Genomic DNA, 23,075 nt, shown 5'->3' with positions numbered 1-23,075 from the left:
AGTTTACAATTGACATACAATTGAGAAAATTTTAACATTTTAAATATGCAGTGAAATATTTTATACCTCAAATTATCTATTGTTTTATTGTGTTCAAAATTCACTCTTTGGATATGCCTTAAATAATATATTCATTCATGTTTTTACTTTAATTTTTAATTTGAACTACATATATTTTAATGTAGTATAAAATAAAAACGTTTTATTGTTACTAAATATTTTATTCCTCAATTCCTTGTCCACTACCACAACTCCTCTAAGTATTTATTAAAAAAAAAAAAATTCAACAAAAACTACAGCTAGCAGAAGACAAATTATATTAAAAAGTTAGTAAAAAAAAAAAAAAACATCTTAATGTTCAAACTGTCAGTATAAAAAAAGAGTCAAGGAAAAATACATATTTTTGAAATGATGGTGCATTATTTTCGACATGTGACATGAGAGGTCAGTGGCCCCGAGCGGTGATTGATTATCAATCAGATTTCACTTGCAAATTATTGATCAGCCAAATGAATAATCTGCACTTAATGCGTCATTGAACGTGAAGACTGCGTATTTAATACAAACGTGTCAATAGTTTGTCATTTATAAAAAAAAAAAAATACATTTCAAATACACACACATGATAAATCTAATGTTTCTTTTTCAAATATATAATTGTATTTTTGTATCTTAAAATCACATTACACTTGATAAGAGTACATTTAAATGATCATTTCCAATTTTCAATCTCAGCAAAATTGTCTTTGCCGTCGTGCACGCGTTTGTGGCCGTCACGTCTCGGCAGCGTTGAAAGTTGCCATGAAAGTGACGTGATGAAGATGTGTGTGCGTGTGCGTGCGTGTGCGTGTGTGATAAAACGGTTCATCAGCAGTAATCTGCGTCGATACGCGCCGGCAGGCCCGATGAGGGATGGCGGGACAAGCGGGAATTAATTGCTGCATATAGTTTTGCGTTGGGTGGGGGAAGGGGGGGGGGGGGGGGCAGACAGGTGGTGGGGGGCACAAAATGGGGGATGTTCTGGGTGATGAAGGGGGGGGGGGGGGATCGATCCAGCGGAACGCTATTTATCATCCCAACACAACCATATGGAGGTCCCGGGGGGGCCACGTTCACGTGTGTGTGTGTGTGTGTGTGTGTGCGTGAAAGTGAAGTGTTTAGTGTGTAAATAAAGCAGTCTCACAAACACGCACGCACACGCACTAAAAATAATAATTTACTCGACAGTAAGTAGCATTCCGTTTAGTCACATGACCTCACATAACAATGTTGATTTGAAAAGATCTTGACGTCAACTTTTTACAAGTACCACAACAATGCAACAAATAGGATCCTTCATTGATAGTTTTATTTGTACTTTTCTTGATTCATTTTTCATTTTTTGTATTTCATCGCTGCCCCCCCCACGTCAACTACATGTCCCACTCTGCGCCTCGATTTGCCACAAATTAACCAATTTAGTATGTGCGTGTGTTTTTTATTTTTAACGGTTTGTGTCTTGAGTTTGGCACATTTATTCAACCAAGAAAAATTAGCTTATGAAACAATAAGTTCAATGTATTCAACAATAATTAGTTTTACAGTCAAGAAATTTAAGTTATTCATCAAGACAAATTTGCTTAATTCATCAATACATTTTTTTTTTTCTAGTAAAGTCATCTGGATTTATGTATTATTTATTTATTTGAATTCAATACATTACATGTACTCGTCAACCACTTTAACTTATTAACCAATTAATTGTATTTACTTTCATAAACAAAGGTTATTTTTATTCAAGAATTAAGAAATTCTATTTTTATTTCACCAATTTTTAATCTTATTAGTTTTAATCAACATATTTCATTAATGAATCAAGAAATGGTAAATTATTAAATAGCAAACATAGTTTGTTTTCAATAACTGTATATCATTGAATTCATTCATCAACATATGCAAGCTTTAACCAACAATATTATTTTATGAATCCAGAACTGTCATTTATAAATGAACAAATGTTTTTTTTATCATCAAATTTAAATTATTTCCTAAAAAACTGACTTTATTCAACAACAAATCTACTTTTCAATTAACACGTTTCATTCATGAATCAAAAAACACATCATTCAAGTACAAATGTAGTTTTTAAATTTAAATATTTGAATTTTAAATTTAAATCATCTATCCAAAAAATATTCATTATTCAGTAGCATAAATAATTTTTGACTGACAAATTGAATTTATGTATCAGAAATCAAAAATTTGAACACAATTTTGAAATGTAGTTTTATACCTCAATAAATTTTAGTTATTGAAATACAGAGAAATAATAGGTCACATTTTCGTGTGATGTAATACAAAAGAATCTTTGTTTTTTTAACATTTGAAACACAACACGCACGCACATACACTTGCAGTAAACGAGTGTGTAGGTGTTGTTGCTAGGCAACATGGAAACAAAGCTTTTGATTGTCGTGAGATCCGATTGCGACTGCGTCGACTCCCAAAGTTTTCCCGCGCGACCTGAAGTGGGAATGTTTGTTTGACATTGTTCCCGTTTAGCGGAGCATTAAGAAGTCGTCGGCAGCCGCGTACTTCATGACTTCATCCGTCAGCGGCCGTCACTCTTCCCGCGTCGCCGATATTTCACTGTTGGGAAAAAACGCGAGAGAAAACAAGCGGGACTTCCTGCTGGGATTTTTTTTAGTCCAGATAATCATCAGCGTGTCAATTATTGACGTCAATTAGTGTCACACTTCATCACGCTGCGCTGCTTGCGACCGACCGACGGTTTTCACCCCGACAAGCTCGAGACGGAAATATGTCCGGAATGATTTCAATGTGGCCAAAACAAACATTAAAACTAAAAACAAACAAAAAAAAACTTTGTTCAAAAGAGCAACAGTGGAAAAGTTTCTGGAACATTCAGAAAACAATGTGAACACAGAGTGGACAAGGTAGTGTGAAACAGGTTCAGAACTGATGTGAATCAAGTGCGAAAACATGTATCAGATGTAAACTGTTTGTGAAAGCAATGGGGACAGCATGTGTAATCAAGTACGAACCAGGTTTAAAATTGTTAGGAAACGGGTGGGAATACAACGGGAGTCAGATGTGCCTTATATGTGAAAGATGTGTAAGCGTAATGTGGAGCAGCGTGTGTGAACTCAGTTGTCAACCAGGTTTGATACACCATCGACTGTTGTGATGTCGTTGTGAAAACATTGATAACACAGTGAGGTAGTTTTGAAACGGGTTTGAAAACAGTGTGAGCCTATTGGAACTACATGTTCGTAGTTGTGAAAGCAGTAGGAACGACGTGTGGACCAGATTCAAAACTGGTGTGAAACAAGTGTGAACTAAGGTGTGACATGGGTGTGAGCTAAATCAGGGGAAACAGTGTGAACCAGATTGTATGAACCGGGTTTGCAGTTGGTTTGAGCCAGATTGTGTGAAATCCGGTGTGAAACAGATTTGATACAAGTCGGAATCGGGTGTGAAAACATCAAATAGATGTCAATTGCAGTCGCTGTGCACATTGTCGTCCACACTGTGTAAACAATGGTGTGGACCAGATGGTGTGGTTAACTGGGTTTAAAACATGGTGAACCAGGTGTGAATCCAACGTTAATCAAGAGTGAAACAGTTGTGATAGCAGTGTGAACTGTGAGAATCAGGTAGTGTGAACCAGTTTTGAAACGGCTGACTGTAAGCCGGGTGTAAATCTGGCTGTGAAAGCAGTGGAAACAGTGTTGACCAGGTAGTGCAAACCAGGTTTGAAACAGTCTGTCAACCAGGTGTGAGTTAGTTGCGAAACCAGTGGGAACACAGTCTTGACCAACCAGTGCCTCTTTGGTTAAAAACTGGTGTGAATCAGGTATGACCCTGCTGTAAACATGTTAACGCAGAGTGAAACGGGTGTTGCCAGGTCTGAATCTAATTAGGAAATAAAAACCAGTTCCTGTGTGAACACAGTGTTTACCAGATTATGTGACTAAGCTATAAACCAGATGTAGACATGTGAACGCAATATGAACCAGGTAGAAACTAAATGGGAACCAGTATGAAACAAATTGTTTGACTTAGGTATTAACCATGTACGCCTGTTTTGAACTCGGTGTGACTCAGGTGTGAACCAGGTTGGACTAGATTTAAAGGTGTTGTAAACACACGTGTAGCAGACCACGTGACTTAGCAGTCAACCATGCATGAACTAAATGTCATCATGTTGTGAATGCAGCGTAACCATAATCTGTACCAGATAGTGTGAACCAGTTTAGAAACTGGTACGAACCAGATGTAAACACCTAGTGAACTCAGTCTATCAGATTGTGTGACTGGGATGTGATGTTTTCCTGAATGCTCCTTAACATTGAACATTTCCTTGCAGGCTGCGACATGTGTGCGGACAACCGTAATGGCGAGTGTCCCATGCACGGACCGCTTCACTCCCTGCGGAGGCTGGTGGGAACCAGCAGCTCCACCCCGGCACCCCTCAATCTTCCCGACGTTCCCGATTGGCTCAGAGATCTGCCCCGAGAGGTGAGCGCCCCCACCCGTCCACCAGATGTGTCGGACTGGAGTCACATGGCTTGACTCGTGTCGGATTCAAGTCGTCATGCTTTGGATTTGGGACTTGCTTGACCAAAACCTCTGATGGACTCCCTCGACTTGTCTTAGACTTAAACCAAGTTCCGCTTGAAATTCTTCATCCATCATTCGCTTGTGTGTGTAGGTGTGTCTGTGCACCAGTACGCTTCCCGGCCTGGGGTACGGAATCTGTGCCGCCCAGAGAATTCCCCAGGGCACCTGGATCGGACCCTTCCAGGGAACGCCCCTCATGCTGGACAAAGTCCGTTGCGGAGTCAGGAATTCACGGCACTTGTGGGAGGTAACAGAGATGCCATTTTGTGTACGTTATTACTACAAAATGATTGGGAAAAAAAAAACACATGGAGGATGATAATATCCAAACTGGGCTCTCTTATGAAAACTAAATGCACCAGGTGTGAAAGCAATGTGAACACTTTTTGTGAACTAGACAGTGTGACTCAGGTGTGAACCAGGTTTGCCAGGTCTGAATCGGACAGAAACGCAATGTGAATCAAATCAAAGCGAAATAGTGACCCAGTATGAATGCAATGTCTACCAGATTGTTCAACTGAGGTATAACACGTCATTATCCAGGTGCGAACCAGCTTTAAATTGGGCATGATACTGTGTTCATGCCCGATTCAATGTGACACAAATATTGTGAATCACGTGTGAACCAGGTCTGAATCAGGACTAAAGACAATTTGAACCCGAATTTGAACTATTTACATGTCATTTCTACCTGCCTCACATTGTCTTCATGCCCGATTCAGTTTGACACAGATGCTGTGAATCAATCAGGTGTGAACCATGTCTGAATTGGGTTTAGTACTATTCCCATTTACTTTCTACTTCTTTCACATTGTGTTTATGTCCAATTCAGACCTCGTTCACACCTGATTCACAGTATCTGTCACACTGCTTCCAGCTGATTCACACCAGGTGTGAATGCAGCGTGTATAAATTAAAAGAATGTGTGTATCAGACGTGTTGAAGGTACCAGATAGTAAGAAACTGGTACAACCCAGGTGTGAACCAGGTATGAACTATTCCTGTTAACTTTCAACCTAGTACACATTGTTTTCATTCCTGATTCAAACCTGCTTCACACCTGATTCCCAATATCTCTGTGTCACACTGCTTTCACACCTGATTCACATTGTGTGAACTATGTGTAAGCACTTGAATGACTTTGTGTATCAGACAGTGTGCTGGAAGTTTGAGAACGGCATGAACCAGATGTAAACATGGTTCCAAGTTGTAGTTTTACGTGTTGAAGCCCAACAAGGAAGCTGAAAATTCCTGTTGGACGGCTGCGGAAAAGTGATGAAGTCGTCACGAGGCCGTCACGGCTGAGCTGTTGTCGAGAAGCCGACGGCGGCGGCGGCAAAGAAAGCAAAGCAAAGCTTGCTCGCTCGGCGGTAAAATATTTTGCTAGCGCGACACCCGCGAGGATTCCCACAATCCTACAGGGCCTGTCGGAATGTCGTAAAAAGACTTTTATTTGCTAGCCTGCCGTCCTTCGACGCTTTATTAAACAACCGCACATGACATCATCGCCACGGAGCTTACTGTGTCTGAAAGGGATTTTATTTATGGCGACTCGTGATTGTCAAAAAATAAACTTTTTTTTTAACTGGTTTGTTGTCTTTGGACTGTAGATGGCGCTTGGTACTAAAATAATGGCGTTGTTATATCGCCACAAAATGGCTTCCTTCTCAGTCACATTTTCACCACTTGTCATTTGACATTCATGGTACAGTAACAACATAATCCTCTCTGTGTGCGCATGCATGTGGTGGTATCTGATTGGTTGTGTCGTGCTGGCCCCGCCTCCTCACGCTAGCAGTGTGAGAAAGCATGGTGAGCGCTTGTGCAAATATTTTGGGACGTCTGATGAGGTGATGGATGAGGAGGCTTACCTAGAGCGCTGCAGCGGCTGCTTGATGGTCCACACTGTTGATCCTGGTTCTGCTTCTGGTTCTAAATATGGTTCCTGTGGTGCGATAATGTGTGAAAGACTGCACTTTGTTTAGATTTGTTTTGATCTTTTTTGTCACATGTCGAATGTTTCAAAGGCCCGCCACACATCAAGCATCGTGACTGAATCATCTGGAAATGCACGAAGGCGGGATGAGTAGCGTGAGGAAGAGGAGTTGCGATACAGAGGAAGGCTGAGGGCGTGTAGAAAAGGAGGTGATGAAGAGAGCAGATAACGGCAGAATTAGTGCGTTTGATTGATTTTGTGTACAACTCAAGCGCGGGATCATTGATCTTCACTCACAAACACTTTTACACCATTTGGACTCTATAAGATCAACAACAGCACCACACTGTCACCATGCTAGCTGATGCAAAGTCATGCTAGGAGATACTAGTTGGATGTTACGTGATGTGAGGCGACGCTGGCCTTCCCGAAATAAAGACTGTTATCGGCGTGACAAAAGTGCTAAAAATCTTAGCTGGCTCGTGCGTGTGTTAAGTGTGTTTTATCACCTCTTGTGTGACGTGTGTGCGTGCTAAGTGTGTTTATCCCGATGTGCGTGTGTGCTAAGTGTGTATGTCACACTTTGCTTTTGATAACCATGACTGCATTAGTGGCTTTTTTTTTTTTTTTTTTTTTTTTTTTTGCACAAACACACGTCATACATATCATGATAAACACAGCTAATGGACACACACTAGCGTGTGAAAACGTGGATAAAGCTTGTTAATGTTGCGTGTGCGGTCTTTGAAGTCAAACAAGGATAATGGAGTGAGACACAAGAAAGTGTTGAAAACGTTAAACACTTTTGTTTGCAACATTCAGCTAAATGATGTCTTTTACACTTTATACATTTACATTAGGGTATAAACACAATGCCAGAAGCATTCGGTGTGAACCAGGCTGAAAATAGATATAACCGGGTATGAACAGTAACCAGTCTTGAACGTATACGTTCCGTTTTCTGCGTTTCAGATTTACGACTCTGAGGGAACGTTGTGTCACTTCCTGGACGGCAACGATCCGGCTAAATCGAGCTGGATGAGGTACATCCGATGCGCCCGACACTGCGGAGAGCAGAACATGATGGTCGTTCAGTACAGGTACAAACACGCTAATGGAAAATGCTAACTCTTTGTTTTGTCATCAAGACCTACTAAACAAACCAGCAAACAAAAAGTCGCACTTCATAGAACAGTCATAGCTTCTACTTGCTATCGCATTGTTATATTTTATCTTATAATTTAGCTAATGTTAGAACACGCTAGTTTGGTTTTACCCTAGGATTGCTTAGTTCATTTTAGCCTAGTTTAGTTTTATTTTAACATTATTTGGTATGTCAACTGTAGGTTTACCTTACCATGTATTAGCTTTAGTCTCCATTAACTTGGATTTAAAAAAAATTTTTTTTAGCCTAGCATCGTTTAAAATATTTTATCCCATGTTAAATGACTGTATTTTACAGTAATTTTGACTCATTTATCCTAGTTACAGCACTTCTTTGGACCTAATCTCTAAGGTGGCTAATGCTAAAGCATTTCTTTAGAAGTCAAAAGTTGCCTCATGTCAAGTGTGTTTTATTTTGTCTTAGCACAACCGGGAGGGGTAGGGCCAACATGACAAGAGAATCAGGAGGGGCCGGGTTATAAATCAAACATACCCCTGACCTCACACCAGATAAAACGAACGAATTAGGTAGGGGGTGGGTGGGGTGGCGTTTGATCCATGCTTGCTGCTGTACTGAGGCGGGTGGTGTCACACATCAAAGAGTCTCATCAGGCGGTCAGGTATGAAAAACAAACACGCCCTCTGCCTCCACTGTGACACATCTTTCGTGGATTTTTTTTACCAACAACAAAAGCGCTGTAATACCCAACGCAAACAATTGCATCACCTATGCTGTATGTGTGGTAAAGGGTAAAAATACATGTGAACATTTTCTCTGCTGAATAGCTAGGCTAGAGTTAACTAAAACAGATTAATATGAACGAGGCTAAATTATGCTAAGCTAACTTAACGTCCTTAAGCATTAGCCACATTTGTGATGAGCTTCAAAGAGTTCCTTCAACTAATTTGCGTTTGTGCGTTTTTAGGTCTAGCATCTTCTACCGGGCGTGTCTGGACATCCCTCGAGGAAGCGAGCTCCTAGTCTGGTACAACGACTCGTACACTTCCTTCTTTGGAATTCCGCTACAGTGCGTCGCTCAGGACGAAAACCGTGAGACTTTTACTTTCTTTTCTTCTAGAAAGCTATCTTGCTAGCATGGTGCTAATGAGACTCAAAATGGACATGGAACAAAAAGTCTTACATCAACATATAGAGAACATGGACAAAGGACTTAATTAGGGGTTAAATGTAGAACATTCTAAGAATCCATAGATGTCAAGAATATGGACATAAAACATATAGATCTGAAGGTAGAAAAAGGACGAGAACATAGATCTTCCTTCCTTGTAAAACTTCTTCAACACAGACATACTGTTCTGAAGTCGTTCATTTTGTGTGTACAGTGAACGTCCCCACGTCCGTGTCGGAGGTGATGTCTCGTCAGGAGTCCTTACAACAACAACAACAACAATCCTTCGGCAAGAACGGCAAAGTGTCGTCCGCGGCGGTGGCGTCCTTGTCGTCGACCGTGCGGTCCATGGTGTTTCCTCAGATGGCGTGCAGCAGGAGCTTCTCCGTGCTAGACAAGAGCGGCGCGCCCTTCCCGTCGTCCGAGTCGTCCTTCGGCCAGCTGTCCTCCAAGAACCAGAGAGTCCTGGCCAGTCCCACGTCCACCAGCCAGCTCAGCAGCGAGTTCAGCGACTGGCACCTGTGGAAGTGCGGACAGTGCTTCAAGACCTTCACACAGAGGATCCTGCTCCAGATGCACGTCTGCCCGCAGAACCCCGACAGGTCCGTAAACAACATCATCCACATGTATGATCTGGTTTTGAACCGGAAGAGACACATCTTGACTCAACTAGACTAGGACTAATAGAGAATACAGTGGAATGGATGAGACTTGACTGGACTAGGATGGACTGGACCACAATAGCATTTCATTGACTAGTCAGGATGAGACTAGAATAGACGAAAAGACTGGACTGAATTAGATTTGACAGGACTGGACTAGGCTGACATAGATTAGACTACAATAGACTGGACACTGGACTGGATAAGACTACAAGAGTACACTACAGTGTACTAGAGTAGACACGGTGAGGGTAAACTAGACTAAACTGGACTGTAGAACGTATTAGACTCGACAGGATGTGGGTAAACTAAACTGGACTGTAGAACATATTAGACTAGACAGGACGAGGACTAGACTAAGCTGGACTTTAGAATGTATTCGACTAGAAAGGATGAGGGTAAACTAAACTGGACCGTAGAACTTATTAGACAAGACAGGTCGAGGGTAAACTAAACTAAACTGGACTGTAGAATATATTAGACTAAACAGGATTAGGTTAAACTAAACTAAAGTGGATTATAGAACGTATTAGACTAGACAGGATGAGGGTAAACTAAACTAAACTGGACCGTAGAACTTATTAGACAAGACAGGTCGAGGGTAAACTAAACTAAACTGGACTGTAGAACGTATTAGACTAGACAGGACGAGGACGAGACTAAGCTGGACTTCAGAACGTATTCGACTAGAAAGGATGAGGGTAAACTAAACTGGACTGTAGAACCTATTAAATAAGACAGGATGACGGTAAACTAAACTAAATTAAACTGGACTGTAGAATGTATTAGACTAGACAGGACGAGACTATCGTAGGCTTGAATAGACTAGATGTTACTGAACTGGGCAAGACTATATGAACCTGGAGAAGATCAGAATTGGACTAGAATAGACTGTACTAGATTTTAATAGACTTGATTTGAGTAGTTTAGAACTAGACTGGACTAGACTAGACCCGAGTAGAGTAAACTCAAGTCAACTAGACAGACTAGACTCAAATAGACTAGACTGGACTAGAATGGCCTGTAGATGTGCTAGACTAGTCAGGATGAGACTAGACTAGCCTAGACTGAACTGGACTGGAAGGGATCTTGCTGGACTAGAACACGAATATAAGTACATACTTAGTTATGTGATACAAAGTGTGTGCATGTGTGTGTAATGAGTCACGACGACTTCACACGTACGCACACATGATCTATTGGAGAATTTCTGCTTATCTTCATATTGTGTAATGTGCGTGTTTGTGTGTGTGCATAAATCACAGCGGCGGCGGTGGAGAAATTGTGGTCGTCACGGTGACGGGCGGGCGGGGCCAGTGTCACTGGGTCAATAAATGAAAAAGAAAATGAAAAAGTGTCTGCTGATGTGCAAAATGTCAATAACAACATTTTATCCACAGCACTCGTCTCCACGACAACCGGATCTTAATTGACTTCGGGGAACTTTTATACTTTACACTAGAGAAATAAAATCTCACATTTAATTGGAGAGTCGTTTAAAAAAATCAAGAACCATTGTGACTATTTCAGTTTTGTTTACATTTGAGAGGTCCGGAAACGTTTTCTGAACATGCGATTGGATCCTTGTAGTTGGGGAAGAACACGTTGGTCATGTGACCACGTGATGATCATGTGACCATGCTGCACTCTTATCAATAGTGCAGACATGATGAAGAAGATGATGATGATGATGACGATGACAGGAAGATGTGACCCGTGTGCGCGCGGGCAGTTGATTGATTGTGTATTGATGAAGTGTGAGTGCTGATTTATTATCTCACACCAACATCTCTTCAACACGCGCACACACCTACTGCATACATAAACACGGTGCAAAAACACACTGACTTGATGACAGGATGACAGACTGAAAGTCCCCCCCCCCACCCCAGTGTTGATGTTAGTGATGTAGCCATAGAATTTGGTTAGCACCTCATGAGGTTCATTAGCGACTTAGCTAACATAGCGACGTAACAATTCACACAGCAAAGCTAGGTGGTAGCTAGCTGCTGGGAAGGTGCTAACGCACGCACGCACTTATGTGCCATAAACAATAAGTGTGCATTCATCTCGGCGCCGGGCTTGAATAAATTAATCAAAAATGGTCCTCCCATTGATCACTCCCAAGAATTCCCGATCGATGTTGGCCTCATAGAAAAGCGCAAATTAATAAATAATAAATAACACGCACCAGCGCTTATACAACACCTGATAAATGAGCGCGTGCGCACACACACTTTTGTATGAAAAACTGCAAGTGAGGATATTCAGGGTTTTTTTTTTATTTTATTTTTTTTAACCACTGTTGTAAATGTAATTTTCTGTCTAAATGTGTTTGTGCGTAAATGAGTATAAAGTTGTTTTCTGTTGAGTTGCTCTTGTTGTCCATCAGGAGGCGCCAAAATCAAAGTTGATTCTCCAAGCTACGCTATTTAGCGTCCTTAGCTAGCAACAGTGTTTGTTTTTTGTTGTTGATTAGATAACCACAATCCCGGCTTAAAACTTGAAACTGTAAATCTGATTTGAACCCCTACCTAAAGATCTTAACCGTAACTTGAAACTTGACTTTAACAACCTGCCTCTTGTTTGAAACCTTAACTTCGTGACCCTAATGCTTGTTTAAAAGCTTAACCTAATTTCAAACCCTACTAATTGTTCAAAGAAAGCCAAGTCAAAGCTTTAAAGTTTTTTTGTGTAGCCCCTTCAGACCCGCATTTTTTCTGCTGGGCAGAAAAAAATTCTGATTTTGACTCTTTTCCCACATAAGAACAACATTGATGGGTTTTCTTTTTTTCTTTTTTTTTTTAATTGGTTATCTCATGGTTTTAATTGCTATAGTGGAACCCAGGATAATGTGTTGTAAACTTACCAAGCACATATGCAACATTTTTAACATGCAAATCAACTTGCGATTGGTTAGTTAAAGGGGCTGTCTGCCGGATTCACTCAGGAAAATGCACTTTTTAAATACAGGATGTACACACTTTAACTTTCTCTCAGTCTACACATCTGTGTTTTTGTTAACCTTTTGTGGTAATTTCGTCCTAATAAACCCCTACCTCCCCAGCCTGTATCTTGCCATTTTGTGTTTGTTTTGTAAACAGCGGGACGTTTCAGTGGAAAGACAGTGTTTACAACCCTCCAGCCAATCGCAGAGCGGGGGGGGGGGGGGGTTGGGGGTGGCGTGTCGCAAACGGGGCCGGGCGAACGTGTCAGCTACGTGACGTCACTCCCGCGGCAATTTGAAAGCGCGCACGGATTTTTTTTTTTCTTCACTCACTCATTCACACACCTAAGCTTCTGTGAGTATCACTTTCCATGCCCACTTTCATATATGTAAAACTTATCATAATTACCATGTGTCTAATACTGCTCGGTGGCACAATTGGTAAAGCGCATTGTACAGTAACCATGAGGTTATAATTTCATAATTATCTTTCAATTTGCTTTCAGCATTCCCACACAATTTCACCAGAAATTGCACTTAGTCTAGTTGTAGTAGTAGTTGTTTTTGTGATGGCGTTGACTGACCGGCATCTCCTCTTGTGCCCCCCCGAAGGCCGTACCAGTGCGGCCACTGCTCGCTGTCCTTCTCGCAGCCGTCGGAGTTGCGCAACCACGTGGTGACGCACTCCAGCGACCGGCCCTTCAAGTGCGGCTACTGCGGCCGCGCCTTCGCCGGCGCCACCACGCTCAACAACCACATACGCACGCACACCGGGGAGAAGCCCTTCAAGTAAGTCGGCGTGCATGTACACGCACGTGCACAGTGCACACGCACGCACAACACACGCCATTTTGGGTCCACGACATCTTTGGTTCCTGCGTGTATGTGTGCATACCAACGGTAGCGTAGTGGCAACATTGCCCAGGGGCCTCAAGCAAGGAGGGATCGGGTGCCCCGACGGCCATTCGTAGAAAACATAGTACGTCATTTTAACATTGCACATCTGCATCTTCAATAAACAATTACCATTAATTGGGCTTCATTCAAGTGACTTTCGTTTTAGTTGGCTTAACTTCTAAGTGAGTCAGGCAATAGGAAAAAAAAAATACTAATCGCATGGTCGTTATAACACCTTATAAATGGTTACGTTTTTTTTTTAAACAACCATGTATAGTAAGACATTATTTTTTTATTATGACCATGGCTATAAGGCGTTTTTCTTGGACAACCATGTATAGTAAGGCTTTTTTTTTTTTTTTTTTTTTTTTTTTAATGACCATGGCTATGAGACCTTTTTCTCAAACGGCCATGTTATAGTAAGACTTTTTTTTTTTTTTTTTAAGAACCATGTATAGTTAAATACTTTATTTACGACAAATAAAATTTTTTATGACCATGTAGTAGTGTACTGTAGTAAGGTGGGTTTTTGTACCATGTATAGAAAGGTTTTTTATTTTTTTTTATTTTTTATTTTTTATTTTTTTTTAAACAACCACGTATAGCAAGGCGTTATTTATTTATTTTCTTAAACGGCCAAGTATAGTAAGACTTTTTTTTTTTTTTTTTTTTAACAACCATGTATAGTAAGACTTTTTTTTTTTTTTTTTTAAACAACCATGTAAGGCGTTTTGTGACCATGTATAGCAAGGCGTTTATTTTTTTTAAATGCCCATGTATATATTAAGGCGGTTTTTGTTTTGTTTTGTTTTTTAAACAATCGTGTATACTAAAGACTTTTTTTTTTTTTTTTTTTTTTTAACGACCATGTATAGTAAGATTATTATTATTATTATTTTTTTTAAACAACCAGGTATAGTAAGGCGTTTTATGACCATGTGTAGTCAGGTGTTTTTTTTTTTTTGTAAATGACCATTTCTAGCAAGGTGTTTTTTTTTTGTTTTTTTTTCTCAAACGACCATGTATAGTAAGGCTTTTTTATTTATTTATTTTTTAAAAAAAAACATGTATAGTAAGGCGTTTTATGACCATGTATGGCCAGGCGTTTATTTGTTTTTTTTTCTTAAACAACCATGTATAATAAGACTTTTTTTTTTTTTTTTTTTTTTTTTTAAACAACCATGTATAGTAAGGCGTTTTACGACCATGTATTGTATAGCAAGGCGTTTATTTTTATTTTCTTTTTTTAAATGCGCCTTAATAAAACGCCTTAATATATATATTAAGACACCATGTGTCGTAAAACATATTTTTATTTTTAAACGACCATGTATAGTAAGGCGTTTTACGACCATGTATTGTATAGCAAGGCGTTTATTTTTATTTTCTTTTTTTAAATGCGCCTTAATAAAACGCCTTAATATATATATTAAGACACCATGTGTCGTAAAACATATTTTTATTTTTAAACGACCATGTATAGTAAGGCGTTTTACGACCATGTATTGTATAGCAAGGCGTTTATTTTTATTTTCTTTTTTTAAATGCGCCTTAATAAAACGCCTTAATATATATATTAAGACACCATGTGTCGTAAAACATATTTTTATTTTTAAACGACCATGTATCGTAAGGCTTTTTTTTTTTTTTCTTCAATGGCCATGTATAATAAGACTTTTTTTAAAAAAACTTTTTTTAACAACCATGTATAGTAAGGCGTTTTATGACCATGTATAGCGAAGGGGGATTTTATTTTTTTTTTAATTATTTTTAAATGACCATGTATATATTAAGGCGTTTTTTTTGTTTTGTTTGTTTTTAAACGATCGTGTATACTAAAGACATTTTTTTTTTTAAATGATCATGTATAGTAAGGAGTTTTTTTTTGTTTTGTTTTTTTAAACAACCATGTATAGTAAGCGTTTTTTTTTTTTTTTTTTTTTTTCTTAAACGGCCATGTATAGTCAGACTTTTTTTTTCTTTTTTTTTTAAACAACCATATAGTTGTATAGTAAGGCGTTTTATGACCATGTATGGCCAGGCGTTTATTTGTTTTTTTTTCTTAAACAACCATGTATAATAAGACTTTTTTTTTTTTTTTTTTTTTTTTTTTAAACAACCATGTATAGTCAGGCGTTTTATTTTTTTCAAACGACCATGTATAGTAAGGTGCCCTGTGATTGGCTGGCAACCAGTTCAGGGTGTCCCCCGCCCAGAGCCAGCTGGGATAGGCGCCAGCACCCCCCGCAACCCTTGTGAGGAATAAGCGGTCAAAAAAATGGATGAATGGATGTGTAGTAAGGCGTTTTTTTTCCTTCTTCTTCTTAAACGGCCACGTATAGTCAGACTTTTTTTTTTAAACAACCATATATAGTTAAATACTTTTTTTTTTCAAACGACCATGTATAATAAAACATATATATTAAAACATAAGTTTTTTTTTTTCTTAAACGGCCATGTATAGTAAGACTTTTTTTTTTTTTTTTAACAACCATGTATAGTAAGACTTTTTTTTTTTTTTTTTTTAAACAACCATGTATAGTAAGGCGTTTTACGACCATGTATTGTATAGCAAGGCGTTTATTTTTATTTTATTTTTTTAAATGCGCCTTAATAAAACGCCTTAATATATATATTAAAACACCATGTGTCGTAAAAAACATATTTTTAAACGACCATGTATCGTAAGGCTTTTTTTTTTTTTCTTCAATGGCCATGTATAATAAGACTTTTTTTTTTTTTTTTTTTTTTTAATTTTAACAACCATGTATAGTAAGGCATTTTATGACCATGTATAGCAAGGCGTTTATTTATTTATTTTTTTTAAATGACCATGTATATATTAAGGCGTTTTTTTTTGTTTGTTTGTTTGTTTTTAAACGATCGTGTATACTAAAGACATTTTTTTTTTTTAAACGATCATGTATAGTAAGGATTTATTTATTTTTTTTCCTTTTTTTAACAACCATGTATAGTAAGACTTTTTTTTTTTTTTTTAACAACCATGTATAGTAAGACTTTTTTTTTTTTTTTTTTTTTAAACAACCATATATAGTAAGGCGTTTTACGACCATGTATTGTATAGCAAGGCGTTTATTTTTATTTTATTTTTTTAAATGCGCCTTAATAAAACGCCTTAATATATATATTAAGACACCATGTGTCGTAAAACATATTTTTATTTTTAAACGACCATGTATAGTAAGGCTTTTTTTTTTTTCTTCAATGGCCATGTATAATAAGACTTTTTTTTTTTACTTTTTTTTTAACAACCATGTATAGTAAGGCATTTTATGACCATGTATAGCAAGGCGTTTATTTATTTATTTTTTTAAATGACCATGTATATATTAAGGCGTTTTTTTTTGTTTGTTTGTTTGTTTTTAAACGATCGTGTATACTAAAGACATTTTTTTTTTAAACGATCATGTATAGTAAGGATTTTTTATTTTTTTTTTAACAACCATGTATAGTAAGGCATTTTTTGTTTTTTTTTCTAAAACGGCCATGTATAGTCACTTTTTTTTTTTTTAACAACCATATAGTTGTATAGCAAGGCGTTTATTTGTTTTTTTTTTCTTCTTAAACGGCCACGTATAGTCACACTTTTTTTTTTTTTTAAAGTCATGTATAGTAAGACTTTTTTTTTTTTTTTTTAAACAACCATATAGTTGTATAGTTTTTTTTTTTTTTAAACGGCCATGTATAGTAAGACTTTTATTTTTTAACAACCATGTATAGTCAGGCGTTATATATATATATATATATATATATATAAAATCAACATGCATACAAAACCCAAAATGGCAATCAAAAAGTGTTCTTTCAATTAATTTCAAAACCAACATTTGACGTGGATGCGCCATCTTTTGTCCCATCAGCTCGTTAGCAGCCTCTACACAAGCGGCTCGTGAGGCCAAATTGAAGTTAGCGGCGCGCTAATGGAAGCCGTTCCGCCGCGGCCCCGGACGCAATTAGCGAGGACGCCGTCGAGGTCACGCCGAGCGACGCGCCATTAGCGACCAATCGCCTGTCAATCAACGTCAACACGCTGTCTTGTCATCGGGCCGATGAAAGCGTCGCGGGTGTCGCTGAGCGCACGCGACGGCGACCTTGATGGCGCTCGGTCCAAACGGCGAGCATGTATAATCATTCAAATAGTTTGGTAAACACATGATCAAGTACATAAAAAATAACAAGATGTAAAAACAGACCCCATCAACTAAATTTAATTAAGAAATTAAAATATTAAGTTAGTGCATTAAATAGTGTAAATTAAATGGACAAAATGTTTACTATAAACAAAATCATAGGTAAAATTATTCCATTAAATCAATTGAAAAAAAAATCTAATAAATTACAGAAAATTAATTTATACAAAAATTAATGAAACAAAGTTAATGTTAAAAATAAATGTTAAAAATTCTTTCATTTAGTGCCTCAAATAAAATAATTAAATCTGTAAATAAAATTAAAAAATGTTAAAGTAATGTAAAAAAAAAAAAAGCATAATTGCATATTTAAATCATGAATAAATAAAACGTTCATTAAATAGAATGAATTGATAAAATGAAATTAAGGATGATTAAAATATTTAAAAAATGAATCAAATAATAAATCAAACTGTTGAAAATAAATAATTCCAAAAATCGAATAAATTACATAAAATTAATTCATATAAAAAAAATGAATGAAACAAAGTTAATGTTAAAATAAATGTTAAAATTGCATTCATTTAGTGGCTTAAATAAAATAATTAAATCTATAAATAAAATTAAAAACTAATGAAATAATTAAACGTTAAAATAATGTAAAAAAAAAATATAGATCATGAATTGCATGTTTAACATTCATTAAATAGAATGAATTGATAAAATGAAATTAATAAGGATGAATAAAAATGGGGAAAAAATGAATCAAATAATGGATGAATGAAAATGGGGAAAAAATAAATCAAATAATAAATCAAATTGTTAAATAAAATAATTACAAACATCAAAAATATATTTGAAAATATTAAACCAATAATATAAATTGGGGGGGGGGGGGGGAATTCAATAAACAATACAGTAAATTTGTTTAAAATTCTGAAATGAATAGTAAATGAAATGACTTGAACAATCAACATCAAACTAATTCAAAAATACATGAAAGAAATGAGAGGTGATGACATCATCACGTTTATTTCCTAATGTTGATCGTGTACAAACGCTCGAGATGATGTCGTCATTTTGTGCGCGCACATTTCATGACATTCATAACATGGATTCTTTGTATTCAAAATTTACCATCCACAGAACGTGACTTTTCTGTCATCCTTCAATAATGTTCATACGCACACACACATCAGACTTAAAAGCCTTCCTCAATTGTGTGTGTGTGTGTGTGTGTGATGGGAATTCCCCTCAGCAGCTGGCCTGATAGATTATTGACGAGTGCGTGTGAAGATCCCCGCAGCAATTCCAGCTGACTGCTTCGTTTGACCTCACGCGCACTTTGTACTGTCAACGCGCATTACGCTTGACAACGCACTCCTCGCACGCACACGCATGACGTCATCGCAACGGCGTCAACCATTTGCTCATTTCCTCGCATCATCGAATATACTGGACAGGAAGAAAAGCATTGGCATTAATAAATGCATCATTAGACATTTTCCTTTTTATGGGCATTTGTTGGCTTTTTCAGTCACATATCGTGATATAAATGACAATATATCGAAAATCGTAGATATCGTGTATCGTGATATTATTGATATTGTGAGCCAAATATCGTCACAGTATCGAATCATGGTTTACCCGTATCGTTCCACTGCTTGGATTCATGGTGAAAGACTACAAAAAAAAAGAAAAAAAAGAAGCAATTATAATTGTGAAGTAACATTAATCCAAGCGCAATAAAGTTCCAACATTAATGTTAATTTGACCGCTAACTAATGCTTGCTAACTTACTAGCTCATTTACTAGCTGTAATGCCAAGTTGTGCCAAGTTGTTTTTCATCAAAAATTTTAGATGAAATAGATTTAGATCCGAAACATTCAACATAATCTGCTGCCAAAAAAAAAGAAAAAAAAGAAAAGAAAAAAAAGGTTGTCCTGACTAAAACTAGACTAAAACATTGACAGTTTTTGTTGACTAAAACTAGATGACTAAAATGATATTTTTTGGATTAAATTAAAGACTAAAATGCAAGATTTATAGTTGACTAAAAATGGACTAAATAAAAATGGGATGAGGTTGACTAATTGTAATAAAAAACTAACAAGCGAGATTGGAACCAGACTAAAACTGAGACGAAATTTTAAAATGGCAGATGAAATTAATACTAGTTTGAAGCCTCTCTTCCTACTTCTGTTTTTGTTGTTCTTTTTTGTGTTCAGATGCGAGCGTTGCGATCGCAGTTTCACTCAGGCCACCCAGCTGAGCCGTCACCAGAGATTACCCAACGAATGTAAACCCAACAGCGAAGGCTCGGTGGGCGGAGAGTCCATCGAGGTGGACTAGAAGCCAGCGGAACCGCAAAACGACTTCCTGTCCTTTTTTGACCGCCGTCTTCGTTCTACCGCTGCTCACGTCCATCCAGACCAGCAAGTCCTTCGCTGCTCTTCAAACTACCTGACAACAAAGAGTACCAAAGTTCTTCCACAGTTCTACAAAAAAGTTCTACCAAAGTTCTACCAGGGTTTTTATCCATGTTGTACCAAAGTTCTTCCATTGCGCTACCGAAGTTTGACCAACTTTCTTCCACATTTGCACCAAAGCTCCATCAAAACACGACCAAACTTCTACACAGGTTCTGCAAATGTCATACCAAAGATCTTCAAATTACTACCAAAGTTCCACTACTCCCAAAATCCTTCAAAAAAAATCTTCCACTTCTACTGTTACAGTACTTCGTCAGATCTCCTACATAAACGGAACAAAAAAAAAGTGTTACTTACTGAAGTTACACGAAAAGTCTACCGGTCTACCTTTATCCTACAAATTTTTTTTTTTTTTTTTTTTTTTACTAACCTAAAGTCTACTTCGTTCTAATGCAATTTTAATAAATTATACTGGTAACACCAAAAGGTCTACCAAATTTCATTGAAGGTTCTATCAATACTACTAAAGTTATACAAAGGTTCAGCTTTTGTTCCACCTAAGTACTAAAAAAAAAATATAATAAAAAAAATCAACTAATGTCTTACCACTGTCATCTACTAAAGTTCCACCAAAGTTTTTCTAGAGTTGTGTCGTATTTCTTCTGGTTAAACCAAAAAGGTCTGCCCTTTTTAATTAAGTTCAACTTATCTTCCAAGCCAGTTTTTTTGTTCTGCAAAATTTGTCCCAAAATTCAACTACCGTTTTACCGAAGTCTACTCACTACATTCTTAGTTCCTCCAAAATTGTATCGGAATGATACTCGTTATGCCAAAGATCAACCCAAGTTCAATGAAAGTTCCACCAATTTTCTTACCCAATTTCTCTCAAAATTCAAAAGTCTAATTAAGTGTTACCAAAGCTATTCCAAAATTGTATGAGAATTATACTGGTCATACCAAAAACTCAACCTATGTTATAGCACAATTCTACAAAATTTCCTTCCAGATTCAACCAACGTTTGACCAAACTTAAGTTCACAGAACTTCTTTCAAAGTTCTACAAAAATTTCTCCAGAAATTCCACCAATGTTTTACCCAAGTTCTTCATTTTTCACTAAAGTACTTTCAAAGGTTCACTGCAGTTCTTCGCAAGCTGCTACAAAATAAGCTCTGAAATGATACAAATGTACTGACGATCTACTCGTGCTCCACCAAACTTCTACCAAATATCAAGCAACATTCCACTAATGTTCAACCAAAGTTCTGGTGAAGGTCTGTGGAGGGGAGGGGACAACTTCAAAGGAGGCGCCCTCCTGTGGCGAGGAGGATGGACTGCAGCTACGACAGAAGGTTTGACACCTCACAAAGCAAACCAAAGATTGTCTGACTTTATGTTGGACATTTAGCGGACAAAGTCAAGAAAAGCTACCCAAAAAAAACAACAACACTAAAGGAGGCGGAGACCAAAGTAAAACACGTCATGGACGTCATGAACACAGAAAAAAAAAAGAATATTTATCTTGTGGCGGCACTTTGACTTATGTTATTTAACTTTCTGCATCCTTCGCTTCACACATGACCAAAGATGTTTGTCTTCCGTTAACATTATGCAATGTTTTTTTTGGGTGTTTTAGTACCAAAAAGAAAAAAAAAACTATGCCAATTGCCAATTTTTTTCGACCCTTTAACATTATGGATTTTATTTGATTTTATTGTAATGTCTGAAAATCAGCCAATCACTTTCTGTCTCAGAAGCTGAACTCATTGAATAAACAAAAGTTGGAAATCCAAGTCAAAAGTGGGGTACACACATACTGATAAAAAGAGACGATTTTGAGTCGGATTCCTCCTTTCTGATCCTAATCCCCGATTGTGGGATTTTTTTTTCTCATGATCCTGTGGTGTGATCCACTCAGAAAGCATAAAATAGCGACACACTTATCGATAATCGTGCCAAAATTGTACAATTTCCTTGCCTACAGATCAAAGTTAGCAAAGGTCCGATTATCAGATGTCTCCAAAGATGATCCTAAGCAATTACCCGGTGGTGTGCGGTTGCGTTGAGTGATTTAGTTTTTATTTTTACTCTCAAATCCGCTTGACAAACAATGTTGGGATGCTTCCCGATAATCGGGCTGATTTGAAGCCAGATCACTTGCGCGCAGCTAAAGCCCAATTGTCGGATTCCTCTAAAAATTATCGTAAGCGATTATCCTTGGGTGTGAGATGTGTTAAGAGTCAGTTTTACTCGCTATGCTGCTTGGGAAAAAAACATAACGATAATCGGGACAATTTTGCAATTTACGTATGTGGTGTGGGGTGTGTTAAAAGTAATTTTCCTACCTCGATCCGCTCAGAAAGCATAAAATAGCAACACACTTACCGATAATCAGGCCAAAACTGCAATTTCCTTGTCTACCGATCAAAGTCAGCAAAGGTCAGATTATCAGATGTCTCCAAAGACGATCCTAAGCAATTACCTGGTGGTGTGCGGTTGCGTAATCTACTTGACAGACAACGTTGGGATGCATCCCGATAATCGGGCTGATTTGAAGCCAGATTACTTGCGCTCAAACTCAGCAAAAGCCCGATTGTCGGATTGCTCCAAAAATGATCGTAAGCCTTTATCCTGGGGTGTGACACGTGTTCAGTGTCAGTTTTACTCGCTATTAGGCAGGTTACAACACCTCCCATAATCGGTCAGTGAGCAAACGTGTGTACCCCGTTTAAATGAGTCGAGTCGAACAGGAAGTGGCTGTGCTGATGACGAGAAAAATGAGTTATTGTACGTAAGAAAAAAAAAAAAAAGTCAAATGTTGATGCTTTTTGTCTCACTCGCTCACGTTTGCATGATTTTAAAAATAAAAACGTGAAGCCTGAAGAAGAAAACGAGGTCTAAATAAAGAGTACATTTTGTCAACTCGCTCATCGTTTCATTTCAATTACAATAACCCACAGTGCAGATCCGCTTACCTTTTGGCGTTGACGTGCTAGCGCTTCCGGGTAGGAAATGGTGGATCTTCACCCAGCCTCGCTGACACATCATGGGCGGGGTATGTGGGCGGGGTTAGGTAAATGAGCCAAATTGTGATGCTACAATTTGGTGAATTAAACTTGATGGGAAGCAGACAC

At 37.8% G+C, this 23,075-nt stretch overlaps 2 protein-coding genes across 3 annotated transcripts in view; one reads left to right on the top strand and one right to left on the bottom strand.

Annotated features, from left to right (window-relative positions):
- Positions 1–22,863, top strand: part of prdm6 (PR domain containing 6) — a 34,620-nt gene extending 11,757 nt beyond the window's left edge. For both annotated transcript variants that reach the window (XM_077521718.1, XM_077521717.1), the window contains 7 exons: positions 4,370–4,521; positions 4,715–4,870; positions 7,532–7,659; positions 8,650–8,774; positions 9,068–9,455; positions 13,075–13,251; positions 19,740–22,863. In XM_077521718.1, coding sequence (XP_077377844.1) covers positions 4,370–4,521; positions 4,715–4,870; positions 7,532–7,659; positions 8,650–8,774; positions 9,068–9,455; positions 13,075–13,251; positions 19,740–19,863 — 1,250 coding nt within the window. In that variant the 3' untranslated portion in view covers positions 19,864–22,863. The remainder of the gene's footprint in view (positions 1–4,369; positions 4,522–4,714; positions 4,871–7,531; positions 7,660–8,649; positions 8,775–9,067; positions 9,456–13,074; positions 13,252–19,739) is intronic.
- cep120 (centrosomal protein 120) overlaps positions 8,118–23,075 on the bottom strand; it is a 35,067-nt gene continuing 20,109 nt past the window's right edge. Inside the window, exon 19 of the mRNA XM_077521679.1 lies at positions 8,118–9,372. The gene's annotated coding sequence lies outside the window, so the exon portion shown is untranslated. The remainder of the gene's footprint in view (positions 9,373–23,075) is intronic.

Source organism: Festucalex cinctus, chromosome 5 (assembly GCF_051991245.1).
Source record: "Festucalex cinctus isolate MCC-2025b chromosome 5, RoL_Fcin_1.0, whole genome shotgun sequence".
In the NCBI taxonomy this organism is placed as follows: domain Eukaryota; kingdom Metazoa; phylum Chordata; class Actinopteri; order Syngnathiformes; family Syngnathidae; genus Festucalex; species Festucalex cinctus.
The sequence above is the reverse complement of the archived record's forward strand: the minus strand, read 5'-3'. Positions and strand labels throughout refer to the sequence as shown.